The 18860-nt window shown below is 45.1% G+C and overlaps 1 protein-coding gene across 2 annotated transcripts in view; it reads right to left on the reverse strand.

The window, feature by feature from the left end:
• Nucleotides 1-18860, reverse strand: part of MRPL47 (mitochondrial ribosomal protein L47) — a 140136-nt gene that overhangs the window by 35164 nt on the left and 86112 nt on the right. For both annotated transcript variants that reach the window (XM_063916316.1, XM_063916317.1), the window contains exons 4-6: nt 17599-17695; nt 15834-15964; nt 14351-14446 (exon numbers count right to left, since the gene is read on the reverse strand). In XM_063916316.1, the coding sequence (XP_063772386.1) occupies nt 14351-14446; nt 15834-15964; nt 17599-17695 (324 nt within the window). The remainder of the gene's footprint in view (nt 1-14350; nt 14447-15833; nt 15965-17598; nt 17696-18860) is intronic.

An 18860-nucleotide genomic window follows, 5' to 3' on the forward strand; every position in this document is an offset into this window, starting at 1 on the left:
CTACATCAAGTAACTTTGAGTCCTCCAAGTCCCGAGTAGCCGCAGGCACCACAATAGGTTGGTTCAAATGAAACGCTGATACCACCTTTGGGAGAAATTGGGGACGAGTCCTCAATTCTGCCCTGTCCATATGGAAGATCAGATATGGACTTTTACATGACAAAGCCGCCAATTCTGACACACGCCTTGCTGAAGCTAAGGCCAATAGCATGACCACCTTCCACGTGAGATACTTTAGCTCCACGGTCTTAAGTGGCTCAAACCAGTGGGATTTCAGGAAATCCAACACAACGTTAAGATCCCAAGGTGCCGCTGAACATGCAGCACTCCCTTAACAAACGTCTGAACCTCAGGCAGTGAAGCCAGTTCTTTTTGAAAGAAAATAGATAGGGCCGAAATCTGAACCTTTATGGACCCCAATTTTAGGCCCATAGTCACCCCCTGACTGTAGGAAGTGCAGAAATCGACCCAGCTGGAATTCCTCTGTTGGGGCCTTCCTGGCCTCACACCAACACAGAAGTTGGGTATCTGCACACTCATAATATGTTATTTATTATATTTTTTGTGAGTGTATGTGGTTCATCACCATACATTCACTTGGCAAACCCCTTATATTATATCACAAATATTGTTCAAATATTATTCAGGGGGTGCTGTCAACTACAGTGTATTGAAACAAGAATGTGAGAAGAAAAAACAGAAGGAAGTCTGTATTGTTGACGCACTGAGAGAATATGAATTTATTCTAAAATATAACCTTTATTCGATATACATTAAAATAAGGTTGGATATTGTCCTGAGCTACCGTGAAACATAAGAGTTAAAATCACAATACTAACAAATAAGTGAAAAGAATGAAAAAATGTGTGAATAAAGAGTTAAAAAAACGTGTCCACATGTGTTTCTCGTCTAATTCTTGGGAGTTATTGTAATGACTTGTATATTGACTGTCTTTATCCAATATCAAGAGGGCTTATCACAAATTTATAATACTAGAACACACTATGCTGTATTAATAATTCAAACAACCAATCTTTAGGTGTGTGTATCCTTCACTCCATAGAAGTTACCAGCTGGAGGGTACTCCCCAAATGCGGAGACTATAGATTCAAATACATATACATATATCATCCGATTAAAAATAGAAGGTTACTTTCAGTTATATATAATTGCTGTAATCTCAATTTCCCTATACCCAGAGTCACAGATCTCTACCGAAATAGAAATTTCTATATATCAGGAGTCCTTCACACTTACTATCTATACCCATGAAAAGTATATTATGTATGTGGGCTAGATTACTTTAAAGGTTATGGTAATCCCCACTTTGTGGGAGGCAACCAATGTATATTAGGGGTATAGCAGCCCCAATTTTCTAGGAAATTGCTTGTATTCAGGGGTATAGTAGCACCAATTATATTTAGGGGTATAGCAGCCCCACTTTTCTAGGAAATTGCTTATATTAGGGGTATAGCAGCCCCAATTTTCTAGAAAGCAATCTACCTATAGGCGCACCTCGTTTCCTGTGCGTCTATAATTATACTGAGAGTTATTGTATATATCTTCAATTGAATAGCAATCCAAGATCTTAATATAAAGTAACCCACATATACATTAATAATGGTAACTTTAAGGAATAATTCCTATTTTTTGGCTACCAATGAAATGATGATTGACAGGTATAGTATTTTTAATCCTCATATAGTGTGATGCGTATACATGGTTGTACTTAAATTGTCTCGGATATAGGGAAATTAATTTATCGTTTCTAGTAAATTTATTACATCTATCCAAAGAATCTTAATATATGAGACAACCGCTGTATAGGGAGACCTTTGCGAGTATCTCAAGGAATATTTATCATAATGTCATATATTCTAGCTGTCACTTGTACCACAGTCACATAATTATGACTGTATTAGTAATCATGTGTATTATAAGGTTTATAGTTTTAACATAACCTTTATTGCTAGTAGCTACTTCACTGATCTCTTGAAATATGTAGCTGTCCTCTGGCTCCTGTGTGTTACCAGTTAAATTGCTACAGTGTGTTGTATTCAGTGTATTCAGTTAGAGTAGGGGTGGGCAAAATACGGCCCGCGGGCCGGATGCGGCCCGCAAACCGATCCTGCCCGGCCCACTGCCTCCCACCAGCGAGCAATGACAAGCGGCCCGACTGCTTGTCATTGCTCTGCAGTACCTTCAAGCTGCCGATGCAGTCTCCCCTGCTGCTGCTGCACGGCGCCTCCAGAGTCCCCAGTGACCACGGCTGTGTTCAGCCGAAAAAGGGGCGGAGCTACGGGACGATGAAGGGGCGTGGCTACACGGGACCTCGGGGGGCGGGGCTACAGGGACGAGCAGACTACTACAGATCAATCCTTCCTGCACTGCCAGCCAGATCAGTGAGTTACTGGAAAAAGTGAAAGAAATGAAGTGTGTGTGTGTGTTAGTGTGTGTGTATTTGTGTGTGCGGGCAGTGGCGTCAGACTGTTTTTAGGTTGGGGGTAGAGATCTATAGCTCTCGCTGTACCAACCCCTCCCGTGTTCTGTCACCATGTCACCCACCTCCCCGTGTTCTGTCACCGTGACACCCCCCGTGTTCTGTCACCATGTCACCCCCCCCCCGTGTTCTGTCACCATGTCAGCCCCCCCCCGTGTTCTGTCACCGTGACACCCCCCCGTGTTCTGTCACCGTGACACCCCCCGTGTTCTGTCACCGTGACACCCCCCGTGTTCTGTCACCGTGACACCCCCCGTGTTCTGTCACTGTGTCACCCCCACCGTGTTCTGTCACCGTGTCACCCCAGTGTTCTGTCACCCCCCTGTGTTCTGTCACTGTGTCACACCCCCACCGTGTTCTGTCACTGTGTCACCCCCACCGTTCTGTCACCGTGTCACCCCAGTGTTCTGTCACCATGTCACCCACCCCCCCGTGTTCTGTCACCGTGACACCCCCCGTGTTCTGTCACCATGTCACCCCCCCCGTGTTCTGTCACCGTGACACCCCCCGTGTTCTGTCACTGTGTCACCCCCACCGTGTTCTGTCACCGTGTCACACCCCCGTGTTCTGTCACTGTGTCACCCCCACCGTGTTCTGTCACTGTCACCCGTGTTCTGTCACCGTGTCACCCCCCGTGTTCTGTCACTGTCACCCCCACCGTGTTCTGTCACCATGTCACCCCAGTGTTCTGTCACCCCCCTGTGTTCTGTTACTGTGTCACACCCCCGTGTTCTGTCACTGTGTCACCCCCACCGTGTTCTGTCACCATGTCACCCCAGTGTTCTGTCACCCCCCTGTGTTCTGTCTCTGTGTCACACCCCCGTGTTCTGTCACTGTGTCACCCCCACCGTGTTCTGTCACCGTGTCACCCCAGTGTTCTGTCACCGTGTCACCCCAGTGTTCTGTCACCGTGTCACCCCCCACGTCCTGTCACTGTGTCACCCACCGTGTTCTGTCACTGTCACCCCCCCCCCCCCCCCCGTGTTCTGTCAGTGTCACCCCCCCGTGTTCTGTCACTGTGTCACCCCCCGAGTTCTATCACTGTGTCACACCTTTCCCCAGGGGCCACAAGACACTGGATAATTTGCTTGCTGCGCAGTGATTATCCCAAATAAAATGTTAATGTGTAAAAGGGGGTTCTACCTGCTGTAATGTGTAAAAGGGGGCTGTACCTGCTGTAATGTGTTAAAGGGGGCTCTACCATCCATACTGTGTATAAGGGAGCTCTACCTGCCATAATGTGTGTAAAAGGGGCTCTACCTGGTGCAATGTGTGTAAGTGGCGCTACTGTGTGGCGCAATTTGAATAATGGAGCAGCCTAATATGAATCTGTATTATTTGTTGGCCATGCCCCTTCCACACAAAGCCACGTCCCTATATTTTTGGCATGTGGGGGTGGGGGGGGGGGGGGGGAGCTGCTATTTTATGTGTGGCCCACGGATAGTGACAAGAAAGTGTCAAGTGGCCCCTCAGCTGAAATAATTGCCCACCCCTGAGTTAGAGCATGCCACTGCTTCTGGCTTCTCAAAGTTGCCAATTTATTTCTATGTAACAATGTTATGTTGATCCTGTCTCTTACAATCATATACAATTGCAACTACTGCTGAGATTTGTAGCTACTAGCTCAGTGTCTGAGGTTTACAATACACCACCAGCTGTCATTGGGTATATCAATCTAAACGGCTAGTGTAGATTTAGCTGCAGCTTAATACAGTCTCCCTATTTCTGAAGACTATTACTTGTCACCATATTTTACATAAATATCTGTATATTAGGCAGTAGATATCCTATCATATGATCTATATATTCAGCCCTCTACAGTCTGGTGTCCCTATCAATGGGGACTGACAGCTAGCCTCCTGTGATTGTTCCTATATTAGCGTCATGACACTACACATGGTTAATCCTCATATTCAGCCCTCTACAATAACGTCCCTATTGCTATAAACTTCCAACTAATGTTCTATAATCATATATCTGTATTATATCATTTGCACATTGAACACGTGGACACGCTGTGCCCTACACGCGTGTTTCACTGCTTGTAGCAGCTTGATGATTACTAATACAGTCATAATTATGTGACTGTGGTACAAGTGACAGCTAGAATATATGACATTATGATACATATTCCTTGAGATACTCGCAAAGGTCTCCCTATACAGCGGTTGTCTCATATATTAAGATTCTTTGGATAGATGTAATAAATTTACTAGAAACGATAAATTAATTTCCCTATATCCGAGACAATTTAAGTACAACCATGTATACGCATCACACTATATGAGGATTAAAAATACTATACCTGTCAATCATCATTTCATTGGTAGCCAAAAAATAGGAATTATTCCTTAAAGTTACCATTATTAATGTATATGTGGGTTACTTTATATTAAGATCTTGGATTGCTATTCAATTGAAGATATATACAATAACTCTCAGTATAATTATAGACGCACAGGAAACGAGGTGCGCCTATAGGTAGATTGCTTTCTAGAAAATTGGGGCTGCTATACCCCTAATATAAGCAATTTCCTAGAAAAGTGGGGCTGCTATACCCCTAAATATAATTGGGGCTACTATACCCCTGAATATAAGCAATTTCCTAGAAAATTGGGGCTGTTATACCCCTAATATACATTGGTTGCCTCCCACAAAGTGGGGATTACCATAACCTTTAAAGTAATCTAGCCCACATACATAATATACTTTTCATGGGTATAGATAGTAAGTGTGAAGGACTCCTGATATATAGAGATTTCTATTTCGGTAGAGATCTGTGACTCTGGGTATAGGGAAATTGAGATTACAGCAATTATATATAACTGAAGATAACCTTCTATTTGTAATCGGATGATATATGTATATGTATTTGAATCTATAGTCTCCGCATTTGGGGAGTACCCTCCAGCTGGTAACTTCTATGGAGTGAGGATACACACACCTAAAGATTGGTTGTTTGAATTATTAATACAGCATAGTGGGTTCTAGTATTATAAATTTGTGATAAGCCCTCTTGATATTGGATAAAGACAGTCAATATACAAGTCATTACAATAACGCCCAAGAATTAGACGAGAAACACGTGGACACGTTTTTTAACTCTTTATTCACACATTTTTTAATTCTTTTCACTTATTTGTTAGTATTGTGATTTTAACTCTTATGTTTCACGGTAGCTCAGGACAATATCCAACCTTATTTTAATGTATATCGAATAAAGGTTATATTTTAGAATAAATTCATATTCTCTCAGTGCGTCAACAATACAGACTTCCTTCTGTTTTTTCCTCTCACATTCTGGCCTCACACCAAGCAACATATTTCCGCCATATGCGGTGATAATTCTTTGCTGTCACATCCTTCCTAGCCTTTATCAGCGTAGGAATCACTTCATCTGGAATGCCCTTTTCCGTTAGGATCCGGCGTTCAACCGCCATGCCGTCAAACGCAGCCGCGGTAAGTCTTGGAACAGACAGGGCCCCTGCTGCAACAGGTCCTGTCTGAGAGGCAGAGGCCACGGGCCCTCTGAGATAATTTCTTGCAGTTCTGGGTACCAAGTTCTTCTTGGCCAATCCGGAACGATGAGTATAGTTCTTACTCCTCTTTTTCTTACTATCCTCAGTACCTTGGGTATGAGAGGAAGAGGAGGAAACACATAAACCGACTGGTACACCCACGGTGTCACTAGTGCGTCCACAGCTATCGCCTGAGGGTCCCTTGACCTGGCGCAATATCTTTTTAGCTTTTTGCTGAGGCGGGACGCCATCATGTCCACCTGTGGCATTTCCCAACGATTTGTAATCTGTGTGAAGACTTCTTGATGAGTCCCCACTCTCCCGGGTGGAGGTCGTGTCTGCTGAGGAAGTCTGCTTCCCAGTTGTCCACTCCCGGAATGAACACTGCTGACAGTGCTAGCACGTGATTCTCCGCCCATCGAAGAATCCTTGTGGCTTCTGCCATTGCCATCCTGCTTCTTGTGCCGCCCTGGCGGTTTACATGGGCGACCGCCGTGATGTTGTCTGACTGAATCAGCACTGGTTGGTTTTGAAGCAGGGGCTCTGCTTGACTCAGGGCGTTGTAAATGGCCCTTAGTTCCAGTATATTTATGTGTAGTGAAGTCTCCAGACTTGACCACTGCCCTTGGAAGTTTCTTCCCTGAGTGACTGCCCCCATCCTCGGAGGCTTGCATCCGTGGTCACCAGGACCCTCGAGAAGATGAGCACTCTGCAGCCACCACAGCAGAGACACCCTGGCCCTCGGGGACAGGGTGATCAACCGATGCATCTGAAGATGCGATCCGGACCACTTGTCCAACAGATTCCACTGAAAGATCCTTGCATGGAACCTGCCGAAGGGAATTGCTTCGTATGAAGCCACCATCTTTCCCAGGACTCGCGTGCAGTGATGCACCGACACCTGTTTTGGTTTCAGGAGGTCCCTGAGCAGAGATGAAAATTCCTGGGCCTTCTCCACCGGGAGGAACACCTTCTTCTGTTCTGTGTCCAGAATCATGCTCAGGAAAAGCAGACGCGTCGTAGGAATCAGCTGCGACTTTGGGATATTCAGAATCCAGCCGTGCTGTTGCAACACTTCCTGAGAGAGTGCTACGCTGACCAACAACTGCTCCCTGGACATCGCCTTTATGAGGAGATCGTCCAAGTACGGGATAATTATAACTCCCTTCTTCCGAAGGAGTATCATCATTTCGGCCATTACCTTGGTAAATATTCTCGGTGCCGTGGAGAGACCAAACGGCAACGTCTGGAATTGGTAATGACAGTCCTGTACCACAAACCTGAGGTATTCCTGGTGAGGTGGGTAAATGGGGACATGCAAGTAAGCATCCTTGATGTCCAGCGACACCATAAAATCCCCCTCTTCCAGGCTTGCAATAACCGGTCTGAGCGATTCCATTTTGAATTTCTTTATATAAGTGTTCAAGGATTTTAAATTCAGAATGGGTCTCACCGAACCGTCCGGTTTCGGTACCACAAACATTGTGGAATAGTAACCCCTTCCCTGTTGAAGGAGGGGGACCTTGATTATCACCTGCTGGAGGTACAGCTTGTGAATTGCCGCCAGTACTACCTCCCTTTCCCTGGGGGAAGCTGGCAAGGCTGATTTGAGGTAACGGCGAGGGGGAGTCGCCTCGAACTCCAGCTTGTATCCCTGAGATACAATTTGTACAGCCCAGAGATCCACCTGTGAGCGAACCCACTGGTTGCTGAAGTTTCGGAGACGCGCCCCCACCGCAATTGGCTCCGCCTGTGGAGCCCCAACATCATGCGGTGGACTTAGTGGAAGCAGGGGAGGATTTTTGTTCCTGGGAACTGGCTGCCTGGTGCAGCTTCTTTCCTCTACCCCTGCCTCTGGGCAGAAAGGATGCGCCTCTGACTCGCTTGCCTTTCTGAGGCCGAAAGGACTGCATTTGATAATACGGTGCTTTCTTAGGCTGTGAGGAAACCTGAGGTAAAAAAGTCGATTTTCCAGCTGTTGCTGTGGATACTAGGTCCGAGAGACCGTCCCCAAACAATTCCTCACCCTTATAAGGCAAAACCTCCATGTGTTTTTTAGAATCAGCATCACCTGTCCACTGCTGAGTCCATAATACTCTCCTGGCAGAAATGGACATTGCATTAATTCTAGATGCCAGCAGGCAAATGTCCCTCTGGGCATCCCGCATATATAAGACGACGTCTTTTATATGTTCTAGGGTTAGCAAAATATTATCCCTATCGAGGGAATCAATGTTGTCTGACAGAGTATCAGTCCATGCTGCTGCAGCACTACACATCCATGCTGAAGCAATTGCAGGTCTCAGTATAGTACCTGAGTGTGTATACACAGACTTCAGGATAGCTTCCTGCTTTCTATCCGCAGGCTCCTTTAGGGCGGCCGTATCCTGAGACGGCAGAGCCACCCTTTTAGATAAGCGTGTGAGCGCCTTGTCCACCCTAGGGGATGTTTCCCAACGTAACCTGTCCGTTGGCGGGAAAGGGTACGCCATCAGTAACCTCTTAGAAATCACTAGTTTCTTATCAGGGGAACTCCACGCTTCTTCACACAATTCATTTAATTCATCAGATGGGGGAAAAGTCACTGGCTGCTTTTTCTCCCCAAACATATAAACCCTCTTGGTAGTAACCGGGTTAACATCAGAGATGTGTAGTACATCTTTTCATTGCAGTAATCATGCATCGGATGGCCTTTTTAGACTGTACGTTTGTATCATCATCGTCTACACTGGAGTCAGACTCCGTGTCGACATCTGTGTCCAACATCTGAGCCAGAGGGCGTTTATGAGCCCCTGATGGCCTCTGAGACGCCTGGGCAGGCGCGGGCTGAGATCCCGGCTGTCCCAAGGCTGCTGCGTCATCGAACCTTTTATGTAAGGAGTTGACACTGTCGGTTAAGACCTTCCACATATCCATCCAATCAGGTGTCGGCCCCGACGGGGGCGACACCACACTTATCTGCCCTTGCTCCACCTCCACGTAACCCTCCTCATCAAACATGTCGACACAGCCGTACCGACACACCGCGCACACACAGGGAATGCTCAGACTGAGGACAGGACCCCACATAGTCCTTTGGGGAATAAACTAGAGAGAAAGAAAGTATTCCGTATGAGGGCACACTCTAAACAAATATACTGGTATATCCTAAAAGCCCACGCCCCTTAGGGGAGAGGACCACAAATTTATTAAAATATAACTTTTATTAGTATATGTTAAAGCTTACGAAATATGTGCAAGTGAAAAAATAATGAAAAAATGAAAAAAAAAAATATAATGAAAATAATGAAAAATGAAAAAATAATAAAAATTATTAATTGTGCAGATTTAATGTGATATTAAAAAGCTAAACCACCGTATTGATGTGTGTGTTGTTAATTCTTCCAATAAGAAGGGTGTGTGTCACTTTATTCTGTGGTTACATTGAATGTTGCTACAGCTATTGCAATATTGTAGCTGCTTATGACAGAAATGGTTTTTGTATCAATTAAAATGTGAAGGTCTTATTTTTTATTTTTTGATTTTTTCATACCTTCCACATAAGTATTAATCTATCTGACAATATACCACATTACAATATTATGTTGATGAATACATGGAGACATCAACATAATATTGTAATGTGGTATATTGTCAGATAGATTAATACTTATGTGGAAGGTATGAAAAAATAAAAAAATAAAAAATAAGACCTTCACATTGAAATTGATACAAAAACCATTTCTGTCATAAGCAGCTACAATATTGCAATAGCTGTAGCAACATTCAATGTAACCACAGAATAAAGTGACACACACCCTTCTTATTGGAAGAATTAACAACACACACATCAATACAGTGGTTTAGCTTTTTAATATCACATTAAATCTGCACAATTAATAATTTTTATTATTTTTTCATTTTTCATTATTTTCATTATAATTTTTTTTCATTTTTTCACTTGCACATATTTCGTAAGCTTTAACATATACTAATAAAAGTTATATTTTAATAAATTTGTGGTCCTCTCCCCTAAGGGGCGTGGGCTTTTAGGATATACCAGTATATTTGTTTAGAGTGTGCCCTCATACGGAATACTTTCTTTCTCTCTAGTTTATTTATGTCAAACCTTATTTCAGGAGCACCTCCCCCGATCTATAACATTGCAATATTTAAAGCTGATTGATAAGCGGGGTACTATCAAATACACACAATTGATGTATAAATAAATCTATTTAGTCTGTGCGACCCTTTTCCTTTCGTTCTTAGTGATAGTCCTTTGGGGAGACAGAGAGAGAGTATGCCAGCACACACCACAGCGCTATATAACACAGGGATTTACACTTATAATAAGTGATTTACCCAATAGCTGCTTTTTATCTTATTTGCGCCTACATTTATGTGCCCCCCCTCTCTCTTTTTTACCCTTCTTGTACCTGGATACTGCAGGGGAGAGCCTGGGGAGCTGCTTCCAGCGGAGCTGTGAAGGGGAAATGGCGCTGGTGTGCTGAGGAAGAAGGCCCCGCCCCCTCAGCGGCGGGCTTCTGTCCCGCGTTTTGTGTAACTTAATGGCGGGGGTTTTTACACATATACAGTGCCAGACTGTATATGTGTATTTTTAGTGCCAAAAGGTATTATAATTGCTGCCCAGGGCGCCCCCCCCCACCCAGCGCCCTGCACCCTACAGTGACCGGAGTGTGTAAGTGTGCTGGGAGCAATGGCGCACAGCTGCGGTGCTGTGCGCTACCTTAATGAAGACCGGAGTCTTCTGCCGCCGATTTCGTCTTCATCTTCTGTCTCTGCAAGGGGGACGGCGGCGCGGCTCCGGGAACGGACGATTGAGGTCAGGCCCTGTGTTCGAACCCTCTGGAGCTAATGGTGTCCAGTAGCCTAAGAAGCACAAGCTAGCTGCAAGCAGGTAGGTTTGCTTCTCTCCCCTCAGTCCCACGTAGCAGGGAGTCTGTTGCCAGCAGATCTCACTGAAAATAAAAAACCTAACAAATACTTTTTCTAGCAAGCTCAGGAGAGCCCACTAGGAGCACCCAGCTCTGGCCGGGCACAGATTCTAACTGAGGTCTGGAGGAGGGGCATAGAGGGAGGAGCTAGTGCACACCAGATAGTACCTAATCTTTCTTTTAGAGTGCCCAGTCTCCTGCGGAGCCCGTCTATTCCCCATGGTCCTTACGGAGTTCCCAGCATCCACTAGGACGTCAGAGAAATTTATACTGGCTGGGGATGGCACATCAGCGGCTGTACATGTATGAACCCTTTTTGCCAGTGAGAGTAAGGTTTTAAAACATGCCCTCAGAGCGCCCCCCCCCCACCGCGCTCTGCCCCCTTGTGCAGAGAGACATGGCGCACCGCTGTGCGTGTACCTGTATGCCGGCAACGATGACCGGAGGATCCCCTCTCTGCAGGACTCCGGTAATATACTCACCAGCCTTCTGACTTCTGGCTCTGTTAGGGGGTGGCGGCAGTGCTGTGGGAGTGAACGCTGGCCAGGCTTGGGCTGTGTTCAGTACCCTTCAGGAGCTAAAGGTGTCCTGTCAGCGGAAGCAGAACCATTAACTAATTGAGAAGTTGGTTCCTATTCCCCCCCTAAGTCCCACGAAGCAGGGAAGCTGTTGCCAGCAGCTTCCCTGTAAAATAAAAAACCCAAGAAAGTCTTTTTCCAGCAAAGCTCTGTAGAGCTCCACTAGTGTGCATCCAGTCTCCTGGGCACATTTTCTAAACGGAGGTCTGGATGAGGGGCATAGAGGGAGGAGTCAGTTCACACTGTTAAAGTCTTAAAGTGCCGAAGGTAAGATACTGGGGTCCATGGTACTAAAATGGACCCCAGCATCCTCTAGGACATGAGAAAAATTGTTTTTATGATTCCTTATTAGCTGGTCCCTTGTCTGCCATTGTGACGTACAGAGTGGAGACACATACAATTCACACCAGCACTCTCAATAATACAGAGCGAGACAGAGAGAGAGGAATATCAGAAGGATAGAGGGAGGTATAATATTTATACTACTGCCCTATTCTAAAGCTGGGTACACACTGGCAGATATATCTGCTGTTCAATCGATCTGATCTGCAGATGGTGGTTGTTCATACACACAGAAAGATGCACCAATATATCGTAAAGATATATCTGCTGTTCAATCGATCTGTAGCTATATATGCAGATGGAGATTGTTCATACACACTGAAAGATGCACTAATATATATTGGTCATCTGCTGTGTCGCACAGCAGATGCAATACATCTGTGAAAGACGTCTTTCACAGACATATTGCTTGTACACACCTGCAGATCAGTAAAAGATATATTGGACAACCAACTGATTGGCCAATATATCTGCCAGTGTGTACCCAGCATTAACTCCCTCTGCCACCAGCCTGCATTTTATGTGCAGGCTTTCAGGTTTCTGGCAGTCTGAAGGAATGTGCACCTGTCTCTGCTAAAGGCCCGTACACACTGGTCGATGTATCGGCCGTTCTCTTGAACGGCCGATACATCGCGGGACCGTCGGCCAGTGTGTACGGGCGATACGTCTGTGAACTCCGTCGTTCACAGACGTATCGCGTCGGCCGTGCAGCACAGCCGACGGCCAATATATCTACCGATATATTGGCGCGTCGCTGTGTGTGTACGGGGCGGTCGTCCGACCGCCCGTACACATGCTGCGGCGGCCGGCGGTGATTGACAGGTGAACTGGGCGGGCGCCGCCCAGTTCATGACGTCAGTCCCCCGACGGATCGGGCAGTGTGTATGCTGAACACACTGCCCGATCCGTACATAGATATATCTGCAGATCAATTGATCTGCAGATATATCTAATAGTGTGTACCCACCTTAACAGTGCTGATTCCTGAGGAGAGAAGAAACATTGTTGCTATTCATGAGCTGCCTAGCTAGGAAGGCACCATTTTCTGTGACTGACAGTTTGAAAACCTGCCAACTCTGTCCCCTAAGCACAGGCACCCATCTCAACCAGGTCCCTAAGCTCCATTTTGAGTGGGTGCCTTACACAATTAAAATCAACCTTTGGCTGCACTCAACTCACAAAGGTGCTTCAGATGTTTGCTTTCTAGTTAAATGCCCTGCACCTTAGCCCCCAGATCCGCTGCTTACCGCTAAACCTCCGCAGTAAACTCCCTCTGTCCTGCACTGTGTACCGTCAGCGCTGCAGTGCAGTGGAGACAACACCGCGGCCACTCTCGCACAGTGCCCCACACAAGGAGGCTCACCCACCCACACTGCCGCTCTGTGTACTGTCAGAACGGCAGTGTAGTGGAGACCGCGGCGCTGCCAGTCATAGCCAGCAGGGAGAGGAGAGGAGGGGAGGGAATGTGAGGGACGCTGCTGTGCTGGACGTGGCCACCGCACAGTGCCTCACACAAGGAGGCTCACTCACCCAACCGGAGCCTCACGATGCGGTTGTCTCGGGAGGAACAGTACTTCTCAGGTTAAGTGCTGTTCTCCTTGCTGTCTCGGGCGGAACAGTGCCTCTCAGGTTAAGCGCTGTTCTCCTTGTGCAGTTTGACGCTGCTAGTGTGTAACCCGGACCCCACTTCTCTCATATAAGTGGCTAAGGGTTCCTGAGGCTGAGGGAACAAAGTCCCATGAATAAAAAAAGCTAAATAAATTAAATAAATTGAAGTAAATATAGACTGAGCTGGAGCTCAGTCAGCAGTGACTGGCTCCCTCGGCACAAACTCAAAACTGAGGGACGATAGGGAATAGAGGGGAGGAGCCTGTTTCACTTCTTAGATTATCTAAAGTGCCAGCTCCCTGTAAGCCACCATCGTCACCCCACGGTCTTGAAGTTGTGCCAGTGTCCCCTAGTGGCTGACAGAAAAAAAGTGGTTTAAACTTTTTATTATATTTTTATTTCTTTTTTTCCCCAACCCTGGTAGCCGGCCAGCCCCGTTTGTGAAAGTCAAACAGGACATAGAACCAGTCTTAAGGAAATCCCTTGTCCTTTCCACATAAATCCATAGGCCCATAAAACATCCAAGAAGGTCTCCTCTAGCAAAGAATCCAGTACTTAAAAAGAAAAGAAGAAGCTGATTAAAAGCAACCTAATCAGCAACCCAATAAAACAATTGCCTAATCCTGCAGGCACCAAATGAAGAGTGACTGCCTGTGGCTGGGGTGTAGGGAGCCTGGGCTGCTGGGACAGAAAAGTTAACCATTTGGTACCCAGACTCCTACTTATCAGCCTATACCCAGCGTAAAGCCTGTGTCACCTATGGAGCAAGAAGAAGTTTTAGGTTTCCGTTAAGACCCATGATCAGTGTACAGCTGCACATATCGTGTAATAACAACACTCTGAACACAGTTGGTGTTTTACTAATCTTACCTTAGGTAATGATCAACATATGGCAAAGCAAAATATGAATTCTTTAACTGACGTCTGTTCATATACCAAGGAATTGGCCACTCTTTGAATCTATGCCTGCAAAATGAAAAAAAGAAAAAGTCAAATTGTTATAGATCACTCACTACCCAAACTAAATGCAGGTTGTTTTACATGAACTGGTAGAAAACAGGTCATCGAATTCAATCTTTCTTATAGATGGAAAATCATTGGTATTTCCCTTCCAGGTATGAACAGTTCTGTTATCCAAGAAGCTAACATGCACACTGTCTACTGAAGACAGTTAGGTGAAAGTAAATAAATCAAATCAAGTGTGCAAAGTAGATAGGCTGTAAGGAAGGGTAAACTACAGGGTTACTATTTTATTGTACATTAAAATAAATTATTAATCAGAACTTTCCCACAGACACATGGCTATGCCCACTGGTGATTGGTCATTGAGCACATGTTGTGTAGCCATTCCTATCTCTGCCACCAGTGTATCAGAAGACACAGGAGAAAGAGTCAGTGAGCGAATGCTTCTGGTTTCCTTCTGTGCATCTTACTGAAGAATCAACACTGCTGTGGTGAATGGGCATCGCCACCTGCAGCTGACGACATCGACAGCTGCAGGTGTCGGAACGGACAGTGATGCTGACCGTTCATACATTGCCCGCGCTTATCGGCCTGCTATCTTTCAGATAGCGGCGCCGATAAGGATAGGGGCGCGTGTCACCTTGCAGACACCCCTGCCATCATACATGGGGGAGAAGCGGTATAGTGCACATAACGTGCGCCGATACCGCTTCTACCCCATATCGCCACATCATACATTTACCCCATGGTGCCTAGTGCCGATAGTTCTTATGAAAAAGCCACTGCAGCAGAAGGAATTAATCCCCAAGTGCCATGGTTGCCATCTTCAAAATGTGCTCTAGGTCTCTGTACACACCCTGCATTGTACTTTTGTCAGATTAGTGATGCAAATACAGACATTTTCAGAAAATGTCTCTCTGGCAGGTCGCTAAATCCACGGCATGCTGAACTTATGCCTCTATACTGGGGATGTTTAGCTGCTGCAGCAACTGCCTGAAATTGGACATTCTAGCTACTAGCACACACCAGTTCTTTCCACCTCAGATCTCCATAGTTGTTTCTCATTAAATATATATACTGTATAACACAATGAGCAGCCTTATATTTTTCTACATTGAACTTGTATGCCATTTCACTTCCCAGCTCATCATTTGGTGTAAGACCTTCTGTCTTTTGTTAATAACATTACAACAGTAGTGCTCTCTAGGGACACCTTACTTCCTTCTCCTTCCACAAATCATTTATAGAAACAAGGAAATGATTGGCACACTGCTGATCCCTGAGGAAGCACGCTATTAGCTTTACACTAACAAGACAACTGCTGTTTTAAGTTGACCACATAAACTGTTCTTATTAGTGGTCTTGAATGTAAAACAATAAAATCTTCTACCATGTTGTTTCCCCAAAGCAGTCTGTTCTCCAGTCTCCAGGTCTTGCTTTTTCCTGACCAGTCTGCAGGAGCCGTAAAGCAGTTTCTCTTTCAGTAACTACTGTGTGTAGATTCTCCATAGATTTGGTCACCTGAGACAGACATTAAAAGGAAAATAAAACATTCAGTAAAGCTGGCAGAAATTGGTGTGGATTATGGGGGTAATTCAGATCTGTTTGTAGCAGCAAATTTGTTAGCTAATGGGCAAGGGTGTAGCTACCATAGGTGCAGGCAATGCAGCTGCTATGGGGCCCAGAGCCGAGAGGGGCCCACCTTCCCTGTCAAAGTTACATGTGTTATATACATTTTTCACCATTGGGTGGTACGTAGGGGTCCTTTCAAACTTGTTCCTTGGGGCCTGCAATATATCTAGGTATGCCCCTGGACCTGCTCATTGTAGTGTGGTATAAAATGAACTGGAGGGAATTTTAATGTTATATAATATGAACCGGGGCACTGTAATGAGGCACAATATGAATGGGGAGCACTATATATCATAATTTGAATTGGGGGTACTGTGCGGCATAATGTGTACTGGCAGCTCTGAAATGTGACATAGGGTGAACTTAAGCACTACTGCGATTCATAATAGAAACTAGGGCACTACTATGCGGCATAACATTAAATAAGGCTCTACTAAGGTTCAGAAAATTAACTAAGGCACTATTATAGGGCATACAATTAACAACTGCTGCAGAGAAGGGTCTCCATAGAAGCATTGGGATGGGGGCCCCTTCAAAATGTTGCTATGGGGCCCACAAAGTTCTGGGCAAAACCATGTGCACTGCAGGGGGGCAGATATAACATTTGCAGAGAGTTAGATTTGGGCAGTACGGATGGTGTAATGGTTAGCATTACTGCCTCACAGCACTGAGGTCATGAGTTCGATTTCCACCATTGCACTAACTGTGTGGAGTTTGTATATTCTCCCCATACTTGCGTGGGTTTCCTCCGGGTACTCCGGATACCTCCCACAATGCAAAAATATACTGGTAGGTTAACTGGATCCCAACAAAATTAACCCTACAGTGAATGTGTGTGCGGGAATATAGATTGTAAGCTCCACTGGAGCAGGGACTGATGTGATTGGCCAAATATTCTCTGTAAAGCGCTGAGGCAAGTATGTGCGCTATATAAATAACTGGTAATAAATAAATAATAAATTTGGGTGGGTTATATTATTTCTGTGCAGGGTAAATCCTGTCTGCTTTATTTTTACACTGTAATTTAGATTTCAGTTTGAACACACCCCACCCAAATCTAACTCTCTCTGTACATGTTATATCTGCCCCCCCCCTGCAGTGCACATGGTTTTGCCCATTAGCTAACACATTTGCTCCTGCAATCAGATTTGAATTAGGCCCCATGTTCTATTACCGCATGTTTAGATTTAACGTGACCATGTACTGCATCCATAAACATAGTTCAGCACCAGCTAGTATTATGAAAAGTTGAATACTTGCATCAGTAAGCTACGCAACCTATTTCTCACCACCTGAAGGACAGGCTTAAGTGAAAAAGGCTGCCTGAGTACCATCAATTTCACATATCAAATTTGCATAAGAAGGAGGAAGGGTATTGGTAGTAGAAAACTGGAGTTTCACCAATGGCTTTATTTGCTCTATCACATTAATAAAAGTTAACTTTAAAATATGAAACAATTCCTATCAATGCTTAACAGGAGGATGGAGACAAGTGCAGCATGTGATTACCGCCATGTGAATACCTTATCTAGCCGCTCAGGGCTTGGCATAGCTACTCTTTGTCGCTTTGATTCCTGTTCTAAACTCAGCAGCATGTTTTTCTCTTTCAGTAACACATACCTGAAGACAACAGAACATGACTGTACTTAAAATAAATTCCACTTCATATTTACTATATTCTGGCAAGAAACAAGAAAGAAAAGAAAATCACTTCTATAATGTAAGTTACTGAGGGGGACATTTACTAAGCAGTGATGAGAGAAGTGAGCCAGTGGAGAAATTGTCCCATCAACCAATCAGCAGCTCTGTATCAGTTTATAGTATGCAAATGAAAGATGTTACTTCAGTGCGGATTGGTTGCCATGGGCAACTTCTCCACTGGCTCACTTCTCCGCTCTTATCACTGCTTAGTAAATGTCCCCCTGAGTATTAGAGGACAAATACTAATTAATTAGTTATAACCAATGTATAAACAAAATGTTCTAAAGAAAAGGCACCAGTAGTTTAGGCAGCCACATGTGCATTAGTTATAGAACTCTGAGTGCCACATCAAAGGAATACAACTTCAACAATATACATAGTCTAGTCACATTATTATGACCACCAGCTAATAGCCAGAGTAACCGCCGTGTGCAGCATGGACAGCAGCTAGATGGACTGAGCTGTCATTTTAGATCTCTGGTAGCCCCAGGGCTAATTTTGACGGTGAGCTGCTCCACTGTAGTGTGTCGGTCGGCCCTCACGCACCTTCATAGCACCCCTCACATCAATGACGTGGTGCTCAGAAGTTTCCACGTTGGCTATTGGCAATGGTGCCATTTGTCCAGTCACGATACACCTTCACAGTTCACAGCAGCACGTGAACAGTTCACAAACGGCGCTGTTTCAGAAATACTGCCGCCCTTGGCCCAAAAGCCGATAATCATCCCTTTCTGCAACTCAGATAAATCGCCCCTTTTACCCATGACAGCAACGAGTGATATGTGCGCAGACAGCCTATTGCACACCTTATATACCCACCAAGCCAGCGCACAACATGTGATGTACTTTATAGGCTATGTGCTGCCAACGTCAAATGTAGGAGGTGGTCATAATAATGTGACTCGACATGTGTGAAAGCAATGTGTAAGCAATTTTATTACAGAATAAAAACTAATAAATCTAATAAACTAATAAAAACTAATAACATCACAGATTAATCCACTTACATCAGGCATTTTCAACCAGTGTGCCGTGGTACACTAGTGTGCCGCGACCAGTTGCAAGGTGTGCTGCGGAGCCAGAG

This window comes from Pseudophryne corroboree, chromosome 4, assembly GCF_028390025.1.
Source record: "Pseudophryne corroboree isolate aPseCor3 chromosome 4, aPseCor3.hap2, whole genome shotgun sequence".
NCBI classification, from domain to species: Eukaryota; Metazoa; Chordata; class Amphibia; order Anura; family Myobatrachidae; genus Pseudophryne; species Pseudophryne corroboree.